At 37.6% G+C, this 24,358-nt stretch overlaps 1 protein-coding gene across 1 annotated transcript in view; it reads left to right on the forward strand.

Annotated features, from left to right (window-relative positions):
- HIVEP1 (HIVEP zinc finger 1) overlaps window positions 1-24,358 on the forward strand; it is a 91,876-nt gene that overhangs the window by 15,424 nt on the left and 52,094 nt on the right. Inside the window, exon 4 of the mRNA XM_081324400.1 lies at window positions 22,797-22,850. Within this exon, the coding sequence (XP_081180526.1) occupies window positions 22,797-22,850 (54 nt within the window). The remainder of the gene's footprint in view (window positions 1-22,796; window positions 22,851-24,358) is intronic.

Raw genomic sequence — 24,358 nt, forward strand, 5'->3', positions numbered from 1 at the left:
GCGGCGGCGGTTTGGAGAGCTGCACGCGCAGCTCTCCAAACCTCAACCGTTCTGTTTGCAGAGTTTCCGCCTTCGTCAAACATGATCTCCAAACCGGTGGCAGTGGTTTGGAGGCCCTGGGGGGAGGGGCAGGGCGCTCGGGCAGCTCTGGTGGCGCCCGGGCTGAAAACGGCCCCGCGACCCAGCGCCCATCGCCAGGGAGACTCGCCGCCGCTGCCGCGCAGGTGCCTCCCAAGGCTGCAAGCTTCGCACGGGAAGCCCGGCGTCCGGGGAAGCGGCAGCAAAAGGGCCACCTCCCTTTCCCCCACCCGGCTTCAGTTGGGAGTTTTGTGCTCTTGAAGTTGGCGAGGACTTTTCGGGCTAGCTAGCAGAAGAGAAGCTGGGCCCTTCCTCCTCGGGAGCCATGAGCAGGTGTGGGAAGTGGTGCAAGCGCGGCCTCGTTAAATTTGCCCGCACCCTCTTCAAACTCGTCACGGGCAGGCTTAGCAAAGGTAAAGGCGAGGAGTAAAGGTGACGTGGGAATGGCAGGCGGCAGAGGGAGGGAGGGAGGGAAAGGAGCAAGAAGACCAGCCGACGCCATTCGCTAATCGTTGGGTTTAGGGAGCGGAAGGGTTCCCGGTTCCCTTCGGAGAGGGCGTTTGCTGCGCTTGTGGTGTTTTGCAGGTCGAGAAAGGTGTGCTAACTGTTTGTTGGGTCACTTCTGGGCGATCACGGGGGCCCTGGACGATGTGGGGTTTTGCAGCAAAGCCTGGTAGGAAAAGGCTTCATCGGGACACGCTTTCCTGCTTAAGGGGCTTCCGAAGCTACGAATCGCCCTTTCCAGTTTGCAGCAGTAGTGGCAGCAGCTGGAAGGCGGCGTGAAAACCGGTCCGCGAACCTCTTGTTTCCTGGGCGGAAGAGTTGGAGCCTGTTGTTTTGCGCATGCGCGTGCATGCGCGCACATGCGCACCCTTCTTTGCGGCTCCGAGTTTTTTCTTTTCTGGGGGAACCGGTTCCGAGTGGCTCTTTCACTGTTTTGGGTTGCCGGCCCTTGCTCTAGTAGGTTACCATAGACCAATATTTATGAATTCATTACGGATACTTTTATACAGGTCAACTTTCCTCTTTGTTTTTATTTAGACTTCTAGGGCTGCAAGGTGTATAACTGGTACTGCATTGCCAACACCAAATTGGGTAATATTGATTTTTCCCCCCAATCTTTTTTAATTATTGGAAAGGGAAGTATTGATATTTTCATTGAGTAAGGCTTCTTTCTTGATCAGTCACAGTTAGCTTGCAACTCGTTAATGTATAATGTAAAAGCTGAGTTTTTAGAGCCAATATGTGTTACATTACATTTGCTTACATTTTACTGCATCTGCCGTTTTAAAGCCTATTTCCTCAGTTTGTGGTGATCCTTTTGGAGTTCTTTGCAATCTGTTGTTGATTTTATTATGTGAACAGCTTGGGTATCATCAGAAAATCTGGCCACCTCACTATTCTTTTTCAACTTCAGAGCATTTACAGATAAATACAAGTGAATTAGCCAAGCTGTGATCTCCTGAGGACTTGCACACCTCTCAGATATGAAAATTATTGTTTTCTCCTTAGTATCCTTTACGAGTAACTGGTCCATAATAGTGCTTGTCTTCCTATCTCATAGTTGCTAGGTTTGTTTAAAAGACTGATGAAGGACTTGACAATCAAATTCTGCAAATTCAGTACTTCAACCTTACTCTTTATCAACAGGCTTGCGGTAGTTTTAAAAAATATGTGAATTTAATCAAACAGATGTGTTTATTGTAGAAAAATACTTATTCTTCTACAATTTTTGTGTTGTTGTGAACAATCTTTAGATTAACTGGTGTATAATTTCTTATGTAGACTTGATCTCTTTTTAAAACTTATGTTACTCCAACTGTTTTCTAGTCCGCAAGAACATATGTTTAATAATTGCCTTCTTTAAGTAGAAGAAAATAAGCCCTAGCCACAAGGCAGATCCTTCTCTTAAACAGGATGTCAGTTTGATCCTATTCAATTTAATCAACTGGAAAAGATAAGAGAAGCGCAAACAAGTATTGCAACCTTTACCTTCCATAAGTCCTATTTATATCTTCAAGATTGACAAATTGAAAATAATCCATAGTAATAGGACAATAAATTACTATGGTTTCAATGGTTTGGCCTATGTCAGCAATTTGGCTTCAGGGTGGGCTTACCTGTTTAATTTTAGTCTGTCTAGTTTATATGTAAAGTTGGAATCTAATGTAAAGATTTACCTACTTACCTAAAGAATTTCAAAACTATTTTTTCTCTCCGACTGGCTCTTGCCCCAGAGAAAAATAAATCGGGGATCGCATTTGATATTAAGTGGAGTTATCACTTTCCTTTTTTTCCTTTTTACCACTGTTTTGTTTCTTTCAAAGAGAGGCAAACCTGGGGATGAAGTTCTTTCAAATATTGTAGGCCAACATAATCCATAATTTGGGATTGTTATACTTTAGCTACAGAGCAGAAATTATCTTTTATGAATAAAATTTTGATTTTTTTTCCTTAAGAATAAAACGTGGTTTTTTGGTTGTTCAAAAAGTGTTCAATCTCAAACTTCAAGTTTTTCGAAACAAGAGCAGTTGATTTCATCTACTGAAATGAACATAGACTGTGCATGAATTCTTTCCAAATTAATAAAGTATTAAATCTGGCATAAATAACCACTTTGGTAAATCTCCATTTAGGAATATTAGATAAGTTCACTGCTTTGGTTATATATAAAAATAATAAAGGCGGGATATAAATGAACAGCTGTTGCTTGTTCCAAATATACTTATATTGAATTTTAAAGGGGTAGCTAAATATGCAGTTAACTACCTATTTTGGAATTTTAAGAGTTTTAGTAGCTGGATAATGATAAAATATGGAAGAAAGATGAATAATTTTCTTTATACCATGAATACATTTTTTTCTGGTCTAAAAATTACAAGTTTGTTTATTAAAAATTATCTACAAAGTTCTTATTTAAAAACCCAGCAAAATTAATACAAGAACAATTAACACTAATAAGAACAGTCAGGTTTCAATAATGGCACAGCGGGGATAAGAAAGAATATATTGATCATTTATTTTGAGTGATTCACCTAACTTAGTAATAATGGACACCAGAGATGCAGTAACAATATGGTTTTGTTTCTCTGATGTTCAATCATTAAAGCATGCCAGTTAATACTGCTTGGATAGGGAAGAAGATCAATAGTAGATTTAGCATTGTGTTTCTTAGTCAGTGAATGGTTAGGTATGCAAATTGAAATGATAATTAAAACTGGCATATCATCTGAGTGTGGGCAAAGACCTTCTAGGCTGGGGATTTTTACTTGGAATTTTATTCCAGGTTTTCATCATATACGCTTAGAGAGATCATAACCCACCCAGAATCAAAAGTAGAAAACTCCTAATTTTGCTTGTGTTGACTCTTAGCATTATCCTGGAGACTTTTAGAATCTCCTCAGCCAGACTTTGAAAGCCTCCAAACACCAAATCATGACCTCAGCCACATCTCCCATTTTATTCTGGATGGAAATACAGAATTGGGTATCATCCACACATCTACTGTATATCATACTAAATGTCTATGAATGACCTCTTATAGGTTGGAAGAGAAGAGTGAGCCCTGGGCCACCTCACATTACAGTACCTAAGACCTCTTTTTTCTCATCATAGGCACTGACTAGCATTGCCACCTTACAAAGGAGCAAAATCACTAAACCATAATAATATAGATAATCCTTGATATATGACTGTAATGGAGACTGCTTATCACGGTGGTGCTTATCACAAGTGGTGATGACCATTAAAAGAAATGGTCTCGCTTATGACCCCTACCCCCTGCTCTACCTAATGTAGCCATTAACTGAATGCACAGGTTTTAAGAGGAATACAGGGTGCCTTGAGTTGGGGAGATCTTTAGAGGCCTAGTGCAAGTCCAGGCCTGCGTGGCCCAGGCCTCCCCCATTACCCAAGATATTTCATGCTCCGCTTGCCACCCCTTAGGTTTCCACAGACCCTTCCCTTTCCTACCAGATCACTGTAGGCCTTTCCCTTTCCCACCATACCCTGCCGGCATTTTCTTCCTCCACCAGGTCCTTGCAGGCCAAAGGCCTGATTCCCACCCCACCAGCCTCCGCACCATCCTCCTTACCTTTTGAAGATCTCTGCTCTGCAGACTTTGTTAAGGCAGCAAAATGGACAGTTCATCCATGGGTCTTACAGAATTAGTTGCCATTTTGGTGCACTCACAAGGAATTATGGGCAGCCACATGACCCAGGGATGGATGGCCTGTTCTTCTGCAACATGAGGTCTGATATTTTCAAAAGATAAGTATGTGATGGGTGATGGATGTGTGGGGAGTAGGCCCAAGGCCTCTGCGGTTCTGGTGGGACAGGATGTGGAGGAGAGATGTGTGTGTGTGTGGACACTGTAGTCTCCCCGCGGTCAGTCATAAGGGCGAATGATTGTGGGGCACTGCAGCAGCCATAACTTTGAAATTGGTTAAATGACTGATTTTCATCCACTGCTGGGGATCTAAAAGTAAAAAAGACAGTATCAAAGACCATTAAGACTTCCAATAGGACAAAGATGTCACTTCTTTTGTCCCACTCCTGTCCCAGGCCATCTATTAATACAACTATTTCTATCCTATACTCAGCTGGATGAAAATCTAGATAACCCCTTTTTCCATGATCATCTGTAATTCACGGCTCACCAATTTTATGACTCCTCAAGAATGGGAAGCAAATTTGGGTAACTATTCCATATCACCAACCTTCCATAAAAATAGAGTGATAGTTGGTGGACTTAAGGCAACTTTCTTGAAGAGGAGGCATACGGGGTCTCTTTAAAAGTAGTCCATACTTGTTCCTCGTGCAATGAGATCTTAACTACTTCCCAGATCCAGTTCCTTATCCCATCCCGACAACCTAAACCAGCTAGATGAGTAGGGAATAAATTTAACAGAACAAGGAACATGTGCTTGAAATTCACATGTGAGAAATCTCCCAGTTAACATTGTATTGCAGACATGTCAAACTCGCAATGTCATGTGATGTCGCACAATGTATTGGGACAATTTTGCCATTGCCAGCAATTGGGTGGGCGCAGCTTCCGCGTGATGTGTCTGGCCTGCGGGATGGCAGTTTGACACCCCTGTTGTATTGCATCAGTGGTATCAACTAATCAGATTTTGACCATCAAGCTTTTAGCTTGGAGTAAATGTGAGCAATTTTATCATTGCCCAGTTAAAATATCCAGTTAAAAGGTCACAGCAACATTTTATTGGAACTTTTCAGGCCAACATTCCTTAAACATTTTTAGGACGCTTTAAACACTATAGCTAGATTGCATTCCATGTATGCAACATGGATAGAAAAAAAGGCTTGCCCTTTTCACTATGACATATAACTGAATCTGAGGTTGAAATCTTATCTAAATTCACTCTTGGTCTTCACTAGTGGAAGAATAACATATAAACTTTATCCCTGGAAAAAAAGAGCCAATGATATGTTATTCGCAGTTTAAAGAGTTTCATTATGCAAGAATTAAGGTTGAAAGAATTTGTTTCTACATTTCTTCTCAAAAGTGAATTGGAATTAATTCAGAAAAAGGTTTAGGAAAAATCAGGAAAAATAAAATATCTAAATGTGAAGTGTCCTAATTATTTTTCTTATTTTTTGCATGCAAAAAATCCTGTTATGAATTCACAAATTGTCACAAGAATACATGTTATAAGCTTTATTCTGATAAATCAGTAGATTGGGTAATGTTCTGCTCTTTGATTCTCTTTTGTGGTTAAATAGCAAATATTCAAACATAGCCAGGAATTATAAATCTGTCAGGTGCAAAGAATTAGATTAGGTTGCAGTATAAATTTATTCAAGCCTATATGCATGAAACTGGTCAGTTAAAGTTAAGTTCTAAATTGGCATTACTGTAGATAAGAGTTAACACAATTCAGGAGGGGTTGAACTTGGAGTGCTTGTGGGAATGCAGCGACTCTTAAGTTGATTATATGTTTAACTTTGCTCATACACACCCCAGCTCGGCCTGTTTTCTTCTAAAAAAATCTGACCACATATGTATGTAATCAAAGCTTTTTCTTCTCATACAACAAACTTCTTAAAATCAACTCCTGCAGAGTTCTTTATCGTGTGAAGCAGGCTTATTAAGTAGAAAAATAAAGTTCTCCCCAAACTTTAAATTCCTATGTTTCAAAGGTCGATTTAGAAAGTAGTGTCAGGCATCCTTATTTTTGCACAACTCCAACAATCCCATTCCTCGCCTTTTTCAGTCACAGAGCTCTGCAATAACACAGTTTATCAAAACAAAAAGGCTGCAACTGAAAAAAAACTTTTAAAACAAGTAAGGTAAATATGCAAAATTATATGCCTAAGAAGTAGAAGGCTCATTTAAGTATCTGTTTTAAAAGTATTTAAAAATGGCTGGGTTTTCCACAATGAACTTGCTTGCTTGCCTTGCTTTCCAGTTAAGTTCAGTTCCAGAGCCTTTTCTGCAAGCCACAGCTGTCAAGAGGATCAAAAGGTTTGATTCTGAAGAATTTTTCTTTCCGACAAGTTTCTTCAGACTTAGGAAACCTGCTAAGCCTAGCCAGTGGAAAATTTGGCCCTCAGAGCTCCTTTGGAAACACATTCAGATGGCCATTTTTTCTACTGGAAATCAGCTGTAAGTTGATTACTGAGAAGATTCAACAGACAGTTCATTCCTATGTTAAAAAGATCCATCTTAGGAACTTAAGTGATCTGTGCTTTGAAAAGCTCAAATCTTGTACACAATATCTTTGAGACAGTAGGTTTTAAAAGCAGAAATTTCATGTACAAAACATAGATGAAATTTTGTGGTGCCACAAGACTGCATAACTACCACAGCAAATGAATGCCTCTATTGTGCAAATATCTATTGGAAGCAAGGTTTACTTGGAACAATGAGGTCTGAGCTCACCCCCAGGATTGTCTGTTAGGCATTGTGTCCTAGGCAAGGTATCATGTTGTCACTCTTTTTTCCTTTTTTGAGACCCAAATCCCTTTAAAAATGTATTTTTACATTTGCTTGTTTGCTGGTCTTTACTGTAGGATGTAAAGTTTATCAAATGCATTTCTGTCTATTATTCTTCAGAACCCTGCTATGCTTTTTCTAATAATTGTAACCCCTAGGTTTCCAGTGAACCCCGTTCCTACTCTTCAGTAAGATTTGTGGAATTACAGGTAGTCCTCGACTCATAACCATTTGTTTAATGACCTTTCAAGGTTACAATGGCACTGAAAAAAGTGACTTATCACCATTTTTTACATGGCCTTGTAGCATCCCCATGGTCACCGGATCCAAATTCAGACGTTTGGCAACTGGTTCATATTTATGACGATTGCAGTGTCCCCAGGGTCATGTGATCACCTTTTGCGACCTTCTGACAAGCAAAGTCAATGGGGAAGCCAGATTCACTTAACAACCATGTTACTATCTTAAGAACTGCAGTGATTCACATAACTTTGACAATAAAGGTCAGAAAATGGGACACAACTCACTTAACAACTGTTTGGCTGAGCAACAGAAATTTTGGGCTCAGTTGTGGTCGCAAGATGAGAGCTACCTGTAGTCAGTATAGTGTGGTTAAACTGGGGCCCTAAACTATAAGGTAGATTATTAGCTAATTTTCTGATTTAATAGCATTGCTAAGTAGTGATTTATACAAATTGCCAATACAATCAAAATACAAAATTATGTAATATGTTTGGTTAACATTAACATATTTTAATGCAATGTTATATTTGGCTTCCAAAAGCTAAGAACCATAGTGTAGCGATATCGGTAACGTGTTGATACTAGGACTCAAGTCAGTCACTTTCTTTCAAATCCAAACTATTTCATTGAATCATTTAGAAGAATAAATGAATTATATATGTCTCTTGAGTGATCAGGTGGAATATGATAATGTGCTTAATTAACTTAAAACCTGCAAATATAATGGTTTATTCCCATTCAAGTGGATATAGGGATGCAGTAGGTAAATCACAACTAAGCTCTTTGCTATCTATCAGTCTGTCTGTCTGTCTGTCTGTCTCTCTCTGTCTCTCTCTCTCTCTGTGTGTGTATTGATTATATACATTTTTCTACAGCATCTTAAAACAATTTGACCAAACAGTTCTTGATGTGTCTTTGATTGTTAACTCTTGTACATGGTTCAGATGCATTGTTTTTGCAAGATAATTTTTGACATTCAAAAAAATGTCATTGTGGAAAATGATACATCTTGCAATTTATGCTTAAATCGTCAAAAGGTGGCTTAAAATGATTGGTGTCTTGTTTTTACACATACAGTAGTGGATTCCATTCCTGTTGATGAAGAAAAAGCTGATATTTGTCAGTTATTGTTTCCTTTTTCTCACTTGATAGCAGTAAGCAGATAACAGAATAGCTAGGTTGGCACATCATATTATTCACCAATTACATTTTCATGGGTTTAACTTACTGAATTAAATTATTGTTTAGCTTGCTATGCAAAGGCCACTCACATGAAGGTAGAAATATATTTCTGTGATCTAATTGTATAGTTGATTTCAGTATTACAGGAATTCTATATCCAGTTTTCCACTTGGCGCTGTCAAAATGATTTATTGTAAGTGTTTGTGATAGCTTTGGATGTACTATTTTGATGTAAGGCAATAAAAATGGAAAAGACTTTCAATAAGTATCCAGGTTCTTAACCTGGAAAATATGCACAATAGAACAGCAGTGAAAAAAGGCATAGCGTTTAATGGGGAGGGGGCCAAGTGATGAACTATGAGCCATAATATCATGACATAAATCTTGTGACTAATATTTTGGCATCTGATGTTGGAACAGAAGTGTGAAAGATAGGTTCAATGTACATTTCATCTTTTTTTTGTCATTATGCTTTGATATGGAAGCCTATGGATTTAGGCCATAAAATATTATGTTAAAATAAGTAGGGTACAGACCAATATAACCAAGGATGATGGCAGTGATATAAAGAAAGGAAATTGGGGCTGTGGTGGCAGGGATCAGTTACTACCATCTTTTCTGGAGGATCTTTTGCTGGACAGTGTTACTGAGGAATCGGATGGTTCCTAACATCCCAAGCGCAAAGCCTGCAATACTATTATTTTTCTTTTATGATGAGACTTTGTAGATAAAGAACCATCTATTCAGATGAATATTTCTATACAAATAGAAATCTTTTTGTACCTTTGTATTTCTTTCGGTGCAGAGACAGTTTATCCATGCCCCCCGATAGCTTCTAAATTAGATTGTTGAGTGGCCATTGTTGCTTTTTCTAGACTAACTAACATTTCTTAACTTGACTGAATATCTTAACTTGAATATCCTGATTGTTTTGAAGCTTGAATTGTGGAATTATTCTGAACATAAACCAAGTCATTGAAATCATATAACCTCTATAAATGTTTCTAATTGTGGGATTTTCTGAAATTGTATGGATTCATCGTGCAAAGTTGCCCTTCTTTTGCTGCAATTGTCCGATGCTGTGGAAGTTCTTCTGGAGATTTTTATGATCAATAGAGCGGCATCTCTGTTTAACAACATTATTTACAGAGCTTGTACTACACCCAAATGCTTTAATACTGCTATCAATGTGTATCTGTCCTGGAAAGTGGACAACAGAGTGTCATGATTAATTTGCCCCATTGATTTCAGTAGGTTTATGGTAAGCATGATTAATTCTCATAATGTGTGTGAGGACCTTCCAGAGCCGAGACCTAGGAAGCTTATTAAAGGCTTATTTATGTCTGCCTAATTTTAAAACTTCTGTTACAATTCTGTTTCCATGCCTGCTTAATGGGGAAAAAAACCCCAACACTTGTAAGTAGGATAAAATCTCAAGAGTAATGATTATACCAGGGCTTGGCAGCCTAGGATTTGCTAGTTCAAAAGTGGTCCTAAAAACAATTCATGTTTGTAATTCTATCTCATACCTGATGTAGACTACGCTATTTTAATAAACTATAATAATTTGTACTGAGTAATACGCCCACATATAAATATAGATATGTGGTTATAGTATACCTTCAGTTACTGAAGTCTCTTCTTCCTCCCTCCGTAAGCATTTATTTCTCCAACCACAAGAGGCACTCCAAGACTTTGCAGAGCACACCTTTGGTTTCCTAAGAAAGAAACCCTTCTCTATGGTTTGCCCTGAATAGTCCTTCAAGTACCAGTGTATTTGTGTGTATGAGAGGGGGGGGGACAAAGGGAGGGAGGGAGGGAGAGAGAGAGAGAGAGAGAGAGAGACTATCCTTTGATAATACATGGCCACTGGCCCCTCTATGGAAGAAGGTTGCTGAACCCTGGGTTAATCTTAATACTAAAGCTGATCTAATATTTCAGGGTCCTGCCCAAAGATGAATGAGGTTTTCTTCTGACACTTTATCATTCTATATATTTTTAAAGTAATTGTTTAAAATAAACCTTTGACTCTAGTTTCACTTTATTAAAACATCCCAAAAGTCTTAAAAAGCAATCCAGTGACATATTCTTTGTTTGGTGGTGTTCCAAGAAAACAAAGGAAGCTTTTAGTTTGAGAAACTTTTCAAAGATAGGATATCGTTGTAGTCTTTGGCTTAAAATGTTACTCACACTGAAGAATGACAAAAAGGATGCTTGAAATCCTGGCAATTAAGGAGCAGAAGGCAAAGCCTTTCTGGAAATGTTTGAGAAGAAGTTTTTTTTTTCCAAGTGTGGGGAAAGTACTTAGAGTCCTAATTTGCCATTCTCTGGGACAATGTTTCCCCCCCCCCTCCTTCCACCAGCCCAATGCAGATCAACATGCACAGGTCTTTCTAATACAGTACGAAGAAAATCAAATCAGATTGATTGCTGTTTCTTTAAGACAACAATTAAACAGGGAGGAGTAAGAGTGATGTTTTGACTGCTGGCATTTGTGGCCTCTTTCTTGGCAATGTTTCATATTCCCTTTGCTTGCGTAAGAGGTGGACTGTCTTTACTGTAGCTACTGTTGCCATGGAGAGATAGCGGGGGAGGATTCCTAGGATCCCTAAGCTTGCAAGAGATTACGTCTTAGAATTGCGCTTTGAATATAGCATGATGTGGCAGGGCAATTCAGGTGTATTGTGCCATTATAATGGGGGATGACCTGTCAGCTCTCCGGTAATGTGACTATTAAAAAGCTGTCTAATTATTCTAGACTATGAGAAAAGGTATAAAGCAGTGCATATGAATTAATTGGAAGGAAGGATTTAGGAACAGGAATTATTTCTGTGGTGTTTTAAACAATGTTGCATTTCCTTTTATTTGATATAAAGGAGAAGTTTACACTATTAGGACAGCTATAAATAGAAAGAATTCGTGAGTGATATCTGTATGAAGTCTCTATTGCAGTTTGGATTGTCATGTGAACAAACTTTAAATGTAAGATTAATTTGCTTTAGAATTCAGAATACAGTATATTTTGCATTTGCTTTGTAATCCCAGTGTTACATTGCAGTGTAGCAGTATGCAATAAGAGTAAACACTGTCATTAGTGCAGTTAAAGTATTTTACCAGCCCAAGAGTTAGTCACTGGGAAATTTTTAGCATGAATGAAAAAAATTACTGTATAGAAAAAGGCTTTGTTTGCTTTGGTAAGTTCTTCTAGGGGTTTTTCTTTTCATTTTCTCCATCAATTATTACTGCACTAATTGAGCATTTGAACAAAGGTAGATATTGCTACTTTTCTTTTTTAAAGACTCTGTAAACTGTAGTTGGGATCTTTTTTTTTAATCATAAATTTTGATGACTTCTTTCTCTGTAATCCTAACATTTCAGTACAATATTTTAGAAAATGTGGATCGCTATTTATGTCTATAGTTAAGAGAATGTAAATATGATTTTGCCTTTAGTATTCATATTTTTCATATTTGATAGCTTGCAAATGTTCTGGCAACAACTTTGAGTAAATGCCTTATATTAAAATGATCCTATTGCAGTTGGAAACAGATATGGAATGGAAAAGGATAAGTAGGAAAGAAAGTTGCATCATAGGTACAGAGCAATTCATAGTTATTATGTGATGATAATGTTGGTTGCAGTTAATGGACTGACTTTTTTTTCCTGGCAACTGAATTTGCAGGCCAAGCATATTGAATTTTGAAAGACCAAGTGTTCTAAATGTAGATAGTCCTTACTTCTTGCTTCATATCTTGAGATATAATGTAGCACTGTGAGTGGATAATTATGGACTGTATAGTAGAGATTACCTCACTTATGCAAATAGTCACTGATGGGGTTTGAATATACTAAAATTACCCTGTGAAATAGCTACTAGTTACCATGTGCCTTACTGATGTTTGGTTCTTGTGTAGTAAATGTTTCAAACATCAAGTGGGACTAACAATTGATTTTTGAATGCTTGCGCTAATATATATTTGTTCCAGCATTCTAGACATATTATAGATTTTGATAGTCTTTTAAAAAAAAGATGAAATAAAGTTTCAAACTTGTATGAATATCAGCAACAAGGTGGTACAATCATATGGTGCAATAATTCATAGGAGAAGGAAACTGGTTGTGGTGGTGTCTTAAAGTTAACTGAAAAATATTAATAGGTAATATTATTTATATCAAAATAATTTGCTTTTTTAAATAAGAGTTGAAATCCAAATCTGCTTTAAAATTATCTGTTCACTTTACTGTTTTATATGATCACGGCAAGTAGTGATCAGTGTTGCTGACTCTTTTGTTAACTATATAAAGTATGTCTGTGGCTTCTTGTGTTTGTGTAACTTTCTGGTTATTCTTTTTTTTAGCATTGGGTTGGGGAATACTGTGCTGCAGACTATAATGCTGCTTTATATTTATGTACTAACTTTTTTGCTGCTGTTCTGGTACGTCTTTCTCCAGCTTCATAAATATCGTACTGCTGTTTATAGCTATCAAATGGGTTGTTTTTTTTCTTTAGGGAGGCACACAGTTGTTTTACTATTAAGCTTCTTAAAGGCTTGAGGATCTAAAATAATTTGCTTTTTTTGGAATGTACTTTAGAAGTTTGTTTGTCTGATTGTTAGCTTGAGTAGTAAAAGTTATTTGACAAATAGATCAAAATCAAAACTGTGTTGCTTGACCTTACAATTATTTTTAGCTGCATTTTTAGCTGTATAATCAACTGAAAGAAAAGAATAAACTGTTTGACTGTGATGTTTCACAGTGCAGGATTTCAGTAAATAATTCTTGTGCAACGGAAGTAAAGCATGACACATCTCCTGATTTTATTGCAAAATGCCCTTATAATTGAAGGGAACCATGGAATGTTTTCATCTGTGTTATGTTGTGTACTTGAAGTGGATAGTATGATTAGAATTAGATCTCATTGCAATTACATAGCAAATTGTGACAACATCCAGCACAACATCTCAGAATTCCAGTTCATTATATAGACAGTATACTTTGGGCAACTGTATCATGCAGGCAGGAACAGCATATACTGAATGGCACAATCAAATAGCTGGCATTGTGTTCAGAAACATCTGCACAGTATATGAGATAGAGTATATGAGATAGAGTATATGAGATAGAGTATGAGAGAGAGAGAGAGAGAGAGAGAGAGAGAGAGAGAGAGAGAGAGAGAGAGAGAGAGAGAACGCCTCTTGTAGCATTATTGTAATCCCAAACAATTAAAAATCTATGGGTTTTTAGACAGTTCAGTTAAAGGCTTCCTCAAGGATATGTTCTAGTGATCTCATGACCACTTGCATAGAGTACTCTTAGAAACTTTATAAAATGGCTTATTTTTATCACATTCTGGGATGTTTTTTTACATTCCCTATCTAGCCTATAGGTATTGGGGTTTCCTTGCTTCATCTAATATTAATGAATCTAGGTTTGGTTAGCTTTTTCTAGATGAGCTAAGGTCAGCTTGATGCTGCCATCTACTGTGATATATAAAGTATATCAATATTTGAAATTTTTGGTTCTGTCTCGCTTCTTTGACTCGGATAAATCTATTTTGTTTTGTAAAAACTCTTTTGCTTTTCTTAACTTTGATAAGCCACCCTTGTACTTGAATTATAGTTCCTTACATTCATACATTGTATTAAGCCTAAGTTTGTTTAAAGCATGATTTATTAAGCAAGTCTGGGTTAGTTCTGTAGATGAGCAAAATAATGATGATTGATTTCCGTTTCTGTTTTAGATTATTTGCCTTGCGTGTCTCAGGACTGATTAAAAGTTTAGCAATATGCAAACAAATATCTATAAATAATTCAGGAAGTCAAAATTGCATCTCATAAACCTGTTCATACATCATGTTATTTATTTATTTATTTATTAATGGGACTTATATCCCGCCCTATCTCCCGAGGGACTCAGGGCGGCTAACAACAATAACATATAATAAATACAGAAATTAAGATAAAATTAAAATTAAAGGTCTCTGTACAATAAATTAAAATTAAAAATTAAAATAAATTAAAATTAGAGTTAAAAATTGTAAACATAATTAAAATCCCTGTCAGTCCAGGTCAGCCAGGTGGAAAAGGAGTGTTTTGAGGCCGCGGCGAAAGGACTGGAGATCTTGGGCCATCTGAAGCTCAGGGGGGAGCTGGTTCCACAGGGCTGGCGCTCCCACAGAGAAGGCTCTTCCCCTGGGGGTCGCCAGCCGACATTGTCTAGCTGACGGTACTCCAAGGAGGCCTTCTCTGTGTGAGCGTACTGGGCAATGGGAATTTGTTCCCGGCAGCAGATTGTCCTGCAAGTATCCCGGGCCTAGGCCATGTAGGGCTTTAAATGTAAGTACCAGCACCTTAAATCTCACCCGGAGGGCAACCGGTAACCAATGCAGCTCACGCAGGAGGGGTGTAATATGGGAGTATCGGGGTGCTCCCATCACTACCCGTGCAGCCGCACTCTGCACCAGCTGAAGCCTCCGGGTGGTCTTCAAGGGCAGCCCCATGTAGAGAGCATTGCAGTAGTCTATACGGGAGGTAATGAGTGCGTGGGTGACTGTACGTAGGGCATCTCGGTCCAGAAAGGGGCGCAACTGGTGTACCAGGCGAATCTGGGTTATGATGCTCAGGTGCTACTATTAAGTTAACAAACACTAGTTTTATATTAGTTTAGTGCTCTTAAATGAACAATAGGTTTACTGGTGCACATACATCAATTTGTGCATGATATGTAAATCAGAAAGAAATGAACCATATTATGGCTTAGTGTGATTTATAGAAACATCCTGTTAAATGGGCTAAATTCTATTTTATTAAATGGTTAACTTCAGTAGGAAACATGAAAACACAAGGAGAATTAGAGAAATGCAAAAAATACTATGACATCTCCCCATTTTTATTTGCTGATACTATAATAAATATATTTTATTAAGGAGATGCTAGTTCACAAAACCTCATACTATAATAAATTTGTTGATCTTTAGGTTTTCATAGGAGTTCCCCCTGCGCTTTAAAGTCCCACTTTGTAGTTTCTATTGATGTCTTTATTATTCTGAGTTATTATATCTCTTGTTTTGAATAGTAAACTTTAGGATGCAGTATTGTAACATTCTTTTGGCGGTTAATATGATGATAAAATTTAATTATAATGTGGCATTGATTTATTATAGAATAAAGACCTCCAACAAGGCCAAATGTTCAACTGCTGATAAAAAAAACAACAACTTCTATGCTTTTGTGTCCCAAATCGTTGCAATCTCATTACAGGGATTTAAAATTGAAAGCTAGATTTTTAAGGTTATGTTAAATCTCATACAAAGTTCGAACTCTTGGGTAGTTAGCTCTTATTGAGGGAATCAAGGCCCTATGGGCAGCTAATCATGAGTGAAAACTGGACTTTAATTGGTTTACCCAAAACATTTTTCAAATAAGGTAAGAAAACCTGGATGCAGGTAGGGAGTAGGCATAGAATGAGGCTTAGATAGATTGATGTGAAAGGACTTATAAGATGGCTGTTGCAAATCAGCTATAGATAGCCTTGCTTAACAACCAATTGCTTAGCAACTGAATTTACACCAGATTCCCCCCCCCCAGGTACCGATGACCCAATTTTGAAGTTCCAATGGCCGCATCCCCTCCACCACCCCCACAGTAATTGCATTTTGGATGCTTGGCAACCAACTCACTTTACAGCCATCTGTAGCATCTCATTTTCACGTGACCATAATTTTTGATGGTTTTTTTTTTGCCAGTTTCTAGCATTTATTTCCTGTTTCCAGCAAAAGTCCATTGGATAAAATAGATTCACTTAACAACCATGATATTCACTTAACTGCAGCAAAAATGATAAAATCAGGCATGGTCACTTAACTGCAACAATTTACTATTGTAATTCTAGGCTCAACTTCGTATATAGAGGATTAACTTTATTTGAACTAAGGGAAGGTGAAATCATTCAGGCATAATCAAAGATATTGTATGGTGTATTCAACCATGCTCTTGAACTGCAAGAAATTTGTTTTCTCATTAATGAGTATTTTTGTGGTAGGTATGTTCCCCATAGCATCACTTTGAGAAGAGTTGCCCCACTGACAGTCCTTACTCTCTTTGGCACGCTCTCAAACTTTCAGATCTACCTACTACTTCATAGTTTTGATGGTATCGATTTTATGGTATCGATTTGTGTAACATTACTGGTGTGATGAAACAATGCCCACATTACTGGAGATCAAGGGTGGAGTATCATGAGGACTTTTTAAAGAAAAATGTGGTAGCTCAACTGCTTATACATACGTTCTCCTATACAACTGCATTACTGCTTGACATGCACATGTGAATCTTTGAAATTTAACATCTATCTATGTGTTTCACGCATCAATAAAAATAACAGCCACTGATGGTGCCTTCAGGTGTAGCTTGAGGAACAGTAATATTATTAAGTCCATTTGTCTATTTAGCAAATGGTGGATTAATGTACTGCATCCTGATTGGGGCAATTTAACTTTATAGAAAAGCTTTCATAGCATGCTTATTAATTGCTGCTGCTGCAACAATAGTTGTAAGAGTTATTTACTGACATACTGTATCTGATGCTAGTATTGATACTCTTCCTTTCTTAACATGTACAAAAAGTTATCCATTTTTATTAGCATTAACTTTTCTTGTACACTGGAGAATGTTTGATTCTAATAATTACTTATACAAAGCTGACTCCTAGTGGCAAGACTAAGTCTATACAAGCTCTCATTGACCTTTTGTTTTGTAGGAGTCGAGTCAGTTTTCAATACTCTCTTTAATCTTTATATTGAAGAAAAGTATATCATTTAAATCCCCAATTTTAGAAATGTGGAATCCAATTACAAGTTCTTCAAGCTGTTGGACAGGAATGAGGAAGTTCTGATTTTGTGAAAAACAACAATATTTTGGAGGGGTATAATACAGGTCATTAGAGAAGCTAGGGCTCGCACACAGCGTTCATTCTTTCAGCAGGAGAATTCCAGTACGTTTTAATCATTGCACTTAATAATGTTAACGTTCTCTATTTTAATAAATATTTGAGGATGTGGAATATGTTTGGAGTGAACTGCGTGTGCCAGTTATGATAAATGGGAAGAAAGGAGAGGTTCATTGTATAAAGGCTGAGAAAATAAAGCAGCTCTTCTGTGAATTCTCAGAAGGAAAGCTGTGGGTCATACCTGATCATTCAGTCTGTTACCATGGTTATATAGCCTTGTGGTCCTAAACGAGAAATAGTCGCTGAAAATAACGAATCCATGTGTCTTTATAGTCTGTGAATTCCAAGATATTTGCGAAATACCATCTGCTTGTCCCCATCTGTTTCTTTGGAACAAATAATTAGAAATGCAGTGCTAAGCACTGTACATTGTTTCGATTGCAGTGAACTAGTATGAGAAAATATAAAATGTATCCAGTGTAGTGAAATTATTCCATGTTTTAACAACATGCATAATATCATATTGGCTGTGGAAATCCATTTAGTTGTAGATGTTGGACTGAGAGTGGTTTTCCCATGGCCTATTGGTAGTAAAAGATCTCTGTGAAATAAGATTGGCGGCATGTGGCTCTCCATATATTTCAAGTAACAGGTAAACTTCGAAAGAGTTGAAACCTATTTTAGGATCTATGTTTAATATACAGGTAGTCCTTGACTTACAACCACAATTGAGCCCAAAATTTCTGTTGTTAAGTGAGACAGTTGTTAACTGAACTTTGCCCCATTTTACAACTTTTCTTGCCACAGTTGTTATGTGACTTACTGTAGTTGGTAAGTTAGTAACCTGGTTGTTAAGTGAATCTGGCTTCCCCATTGACTTTGCTTGTTGGAAGGTCGCAAAAGGTGATCACATGACCTTGGGATACAGCAACGGTCTTAAGTATGAACCAGTTGCCAAGCAGCTGAATTTTGATCACATGACCGTGGTGATCACATGATTGTGGTGATGCTGCAAAGGTGGTAACTGTGGAAAAATGGACATAAGTCACTTTTTTCAATGCCGTTGTAACTTTGAACGGTCACTAAATGAATTGTTGTAAGTTGAGGACTGCCTATACTGCATATGGATGTGCTATGCCAATCACATAATTTGGAATTAATGAAAGTTTTCAGTCTTTAGAGGCAGTCCAATAGAAAATGGGTTGAAACCAAGAGATTTTCAGCTTCCATATGACAAAGCGACATTGTCACCAGTTGCTCAGTAATGGCACAATAAAGGAACACTTAGATGAAGGTACATTTGCTTACTATCAATATAATTCAAGTGCATTCAGTCTATAATACTTTGCACAACCTAACCCAGGGGTAGGCAACCTTGGCTCTTTTATGACTTGTGGACTTCAATTCCCAGAATTCCTGAGTCAGCCATGCTGGCTCAGGAATTCTGGGAGTTGAAGTCCACGAGTCATAAAAGAGCCAAGGTTGCCTACCCCTGACCTAACCTATTACTTACTTTCTAGGTTGGGCCCCAAAATTTTGTACGAGTAGTCATTACTAACTAACAGTAATTGGGACTGGAATTTCGATCACTAAGTGATGCAGTCACAAAGTGAGATGCCACATGACTGTGACTGTGTGATGGAAGTCCCAGCAGTCCCTGTTGCCTTCATTCAGTGAAGATCACGGGTCATTAAGGAAAGACTTCACGTGACCGGGACTTGCAACTTCCTGCTGGCTTTCAAGATGCTAAGTTAATGGGGGAGCAGGTGTTGCAAACTCCGGCCATAATAAGTTTTTTCATAAGCAGTTCACAAGTAGGTTGTTGAGTGGGTGGGTGGGTGAGTGCTGTGGAATGTAGGTGCAGACATTTTTGTAAAGTTGCATTACTGTGAACCAATGAGGTTTTACTCCACATCCACCAATCTTTTAGAATCCGAGTGTTTCAAGACCAGTTCACTGTTAGTGAATAAAATTTACATGATAGAAATATAACTGAGTAACCATAATATTACTTTTTTATCAGTTTTATTGGGAATGTATTTTTCGGGAAACTCCCAGTTCCTTGAAGCAGAAAGTTCTTGATATATTCTGTAGCATCCAAGATTACAGGACAATTTAAGACATTATAGGAAGAATTAATTCAATTGCATTTTAAGATAAAACTTTTAAAAGAGCAGTTCTGCTGTGGAACCAGTTATTTAAGGAAGCCGTGGACACCTTTTTACTGGATGTCTTGAAACAGAAGTACGAATCTTATGGCTTCCAATGTATTATTGCATGGCTGTTTTTTCTTTTTCTTTTTTGGGAGCTGCCAGCTGAACGCAGCCTTGTATCTGCAACATTATTTTTTATCAAGTTTGAGCTCTCCATATTTTATGCTGAATGCTAAAAAGAGCTATTGCATTTTATAGAGCCATAAAGAAGAAGGATCTGGGAATACATAGTTTGAAGGTAGAGGTGGGACTGTAACTGAAATAGAAAGATGTCAAATAACAAGGGCGAGGCATGGAACCATTGTAATGGCTTCTTTCATTTCTTTTTGCTTTCAGCAGTCTGTAAAACTGCTATGAATTTTTGTTGTCTAAAACTCTGGCTTTGGGCACACAATAATAATGATAATATTAATAATAATGACTCATAAAGTTTGCCACAAAGGTGGGACAAAATAGCATTACCATTGTGGTCATCATCAAATAAAATTGTTGCTTGTATGGGATTGGAGCTATTCATATACTTGAATTTGATTGATTTGGAGAACTGATAGCAAGGAATAGAATTGCATTACTGGAATTAGAGTAATCATACACAATCAAGCACACAGCCCTATAAACTAAGGGGTGTTAGCATTAAGAGGTTTTACTTTATTTTTAATTTTTGTTTTGTTCAGTTATTTTAGGTAACAGCCATTTTTTATCTTGATACTGATTCTACCATTCAGAAATTACTACAATGATTTGCAGTGTAGGGGGAATTCTGAATAGACACTGCATCTGCTTTCCGTGTTTTCAGAAATACTAGATTACTGTGGGCATCAACATTTAAAGCATCTCCACTGTTGATGGATCAGTTAGATGTGTAGGTGGAATTGATTATCATAAACATTTGCTCTGTAGGCAGTGCTTATTTTCCAGGCTCATATATATTTTTTGCAAAACATTCATTGTAAAAAATAAAATTCTCATTCATCCACCCTCACAGTATCCTGATGTTTTAATGAATAAAAATTACACATTTTGGAGTATAGGGAAATATACATGCATGTATGCACACATGCAAATGCATAATTTTGTGAAAGATTATTGGACTCTAATCTTGATTCAAATCCTAGTTCAGATAAGGATTCATTGGATGGCCCTGAGTAAATCTCATTTTGACTCAGCAAGGTGATGTGAAAATAATAGCAACCTGTCATGGTTGTCATGGCAATAAGTTGAAACAGAGACTGTAAATCAATTTGGCAAACTCACCGATAAAGAATAATAGTTCCAGTTTTTTATTTATATATACACATGCATATATACTTTTAAATACTTGGGGCTTTATACAATCAATTAAGCAAGACATTCTGGGTAGCTTTATTGTAATCTTCATATATTGCTGATGATCACTGAGCACATGAAAGCATCTTGATTAACTACTTGAGTAACTTCACTAACTACTGATTCTACCTTAATGAATCTGGTGCTTTTTGAATATTTTAGCCTACAGCCTTCATAATTCTAATAAAATGCAGTACAAACCATTCATATTTCCCCCCCCAACACACACTAAAACTACATGGCCATGTCAATGAAGTCATTAGGAATTGAGAACGCTTCACATAGTCTTCTTTTTCTGTCCAAGACAGTTGGAGAGTTAAGAGGAGAAAAGACATTAATATCACTCATGTTAATTTAGATCAGGGATGAGAAAAATTCTGACATGCCAAGCTATCTCATTAAAGGAAGAACAAGTAAGAATTAGTAATAGGAATGCCTAATAGATAAGTTTCTTGCTGTTTAAAATTCTTTTCACTATACAGATTAGCAGATTAGAATTCATGAGTGTTTTAATTTTGTCCTTGTGTGTTCTCTTTCTGCCAGTTTTATTTATACAAATAATATCCTGCATTGACATTGTTTTGTGCTTTTTTGGAAGCTGCCAAATACAAATAAGTGGCTATGATGCTTACTTTTCAAATTGCAAAAATGATATTCCTTTGAGAGTTTCTATATTGTTTTTATGTGTGCATGAAACATGTCAAATATAAAAAGTGTGCATTCTGCATGTGCCTTAGGAAGAAGTCTCAAGTTAATAACTTGAAAGCTACATTTTTTTGTATTAAACTGGCATTCATGAAATGCAAAATGAATCCATTGTTTTTGCTTCTTCACTGGGCTCAATTCTATGATTGTTCAGGTAGCTGCAATACTGTAACTAAATTTGCCTCCATTGTTTTCCATGCTATAAAATGTCCAGAATGAACGATTTGACAATTTTTCTATAAGCTGGGTAGTAAGTACTACTTAGCACATACTAATATTGCACCAATCTTTATAGCTTTAGGACAAGAATGAAGGAACCAAGACTTATTTTGTGGTCCTATTGTTCTCTATGGTTAAACATTTCATTTGATTTTGTTCTGTTGGAATAAAATTCAGAAGAGGAAGATACCTTGTTTCAGATTTTCAGTTCATGTACACCTTGTTTTCTTCCTCCTTTGCAGAAAAAAAACCTTTAATGGACATAGTTTTACCCTAGAGCTGGAACATTATCTTTAACATCTGGCCTATTAGAATGTGTGGCGATCAGAAATCAGCTAAATTAGATTTAGCTCAGCACCTCTGATTTAGAATTCGAAGATGATCAGTTATTTTCACTATATATGTTAAAGCTTTGACATTTGAAAGTAACTTCTTTCTACAGCTGTTTAAACTGGTTACACTATGGTAAATCTCATCACCTTTCTGTTGCCTTAGACTAAACTTCATCATCTTAAGGCATTCTTTCATATTTCTTTTGTCATATTTGATTATCTTCATTTTAAAGCATTCTTTAATCCCACTACGTTTGGTGTCTATTTGTTAAATTGAAGCTTCTAGATTTTTATTACAGAGAGAGAATTTTCCTAGGGACAATATTAAGTCTTACTTCTTTGTAGGACTATTTTTATTCAGCAGAAAAAGCAAGAATAGGTTGTGCTAATTAATACTTTAACAGTTTTTAATAATAACATGGGGTTTTGCCCTAAGTTTCTGTAGTGGGCAACATTTACATTATGTATGTGTAAACTACTCAGTAATATCAAGAATATTTTATAAATGGTTATTGAACAACTGTTAGTTGGGAAAGTGTAATACTTAAAAATAAGTTTTGCTTTTTTAGTTTTAATATTTTTTTCTTTTAGATAAAATTGAAGAAGCACAGAAAGAACTAAATGAAACAGAAGATTCTAAAAAAGGTAAAATCAAGTTCGTTCTTGTTCTTCCCCATCAGCCTCATAATCTAAAGACTGTGTTGTTCTGATGTGAAAAAAAGTTTAGTCTGATTTGGAATAATTTTAATTAAGAAAAAGCAGAAAATAAATTCTTACAATAAAACAATAAAAAGCTTGAATTGTACTAGTATGAAGAACATTTTTTCCAATGGAAAGATTAATGCTCCACGATACCCAGAAAGTAATTATTGGAATTATGCTATCATTCACTGCACATACTCCTTTAGGCTATTAATTTATTTTCTTCATGGCTGCACATATATGTATATACCAGGGGTCGGCAACCAGAAAAAGCAAAAGAGCGTCCACACACGCGAATGCGCAAAAAACCCGTTTTGTTTGGGAGGCACCTGTGCAGTGACGGGTCTCCCTGGCGACGGGCACTGGGTTGCGGCGCTGCCTCCAGCCCGGGCACCACCGGAGCCAGCCCCGGGACCTCCAAACCGCCGTCCGTTCGGAGAGGTGCGCACACAGCTCTCCAAACCTTCCCACTCTCCGAACGGGTGGCGGCGCCACCTGTTTGCAGAAACGGGTGGCGGTAGGTCTGCAAGCTGCCATAGCCCGTTTGCAGAGTTGCCGCCTTCAGAGTTGTTGCAAACAGGCCGCGGCAGCTTTCCAAATGGGCGGCACCACCGCCCATTCCGAGAGGTGCGCGCGCACCTCTCCAAAGGTGGCGCCACCCGTTTGCACATCTGCTGCTGCTGGTTTGGGAAGCTGCCGTGGCCCGTTTGCAGAGCTACCGCCTTTGGAGGAAGGCGGCAGGTCTGCAAACGGGCTGCGGCAGCTTTCCAAACGGGTGGCACCACCGCCCGTTCGGAGAGGTGCACGCGCACCTCTCCATATGGGTGGCGCCACTCTCCGTTCGGAGAGGTGCGCACGTACCACTGCCCGTTCGGAGAGGTGCGCGCACACAACTGCCTGTTCGGAGAGGTGCGCGCGCACCGGGCGACTGGGAGCCGCAGGAGACGGCTTAAAGAGCCGCATGCGGCTCCAGAGCTGCGGGTTGCCGACCTGTGGTATATACAATATATATATATACTGTAAAGTGTATATTATAAATTCTTTAAAATATAGCTTTACATCCTGCAAGATAGTATTTGCCCTGCTAGAAGTGCTGTGAATTATTTTTTGGGAAAAAAATTGGGAACACTTGTGACAGGTTTCAGAATACACTATAAGCATGTGTCTGTCCTGATCTATTTGTTATGGGTCTGAAAGGACCTTAAAGTCTGCATCTTAATAAGTCTCTGTACTATACAATATAAAACACTGGATTCTGATTCAATAACTGAGTAGAAAATTCATTTCTCATGCAGAATTTCAAAGAACATTATTAAATGCCAGAACCATCAGAGCAGAGATTATTTTGACAATAAAGAAGGAAGCACACTGTGTGTGTTGATTTAGTTCTTTAACTTTTAATGCCATTCTAACTTTATTATGGAGGAAAAGTTAAATGCTTTTTTTTGCCA

The sequence above is a fragment of the Vipera berus genome, assembly GCF_964194415.1.
Source record: "Vipera berus genome assembly, chromosome: 3".
NCBI classification, from domain to species: domain Eukaryota; kingdom Metazoa; phylum Chordata; class Lepidosauria; order Squamata; family Viperidae; genus Vipera; species Vipera berus.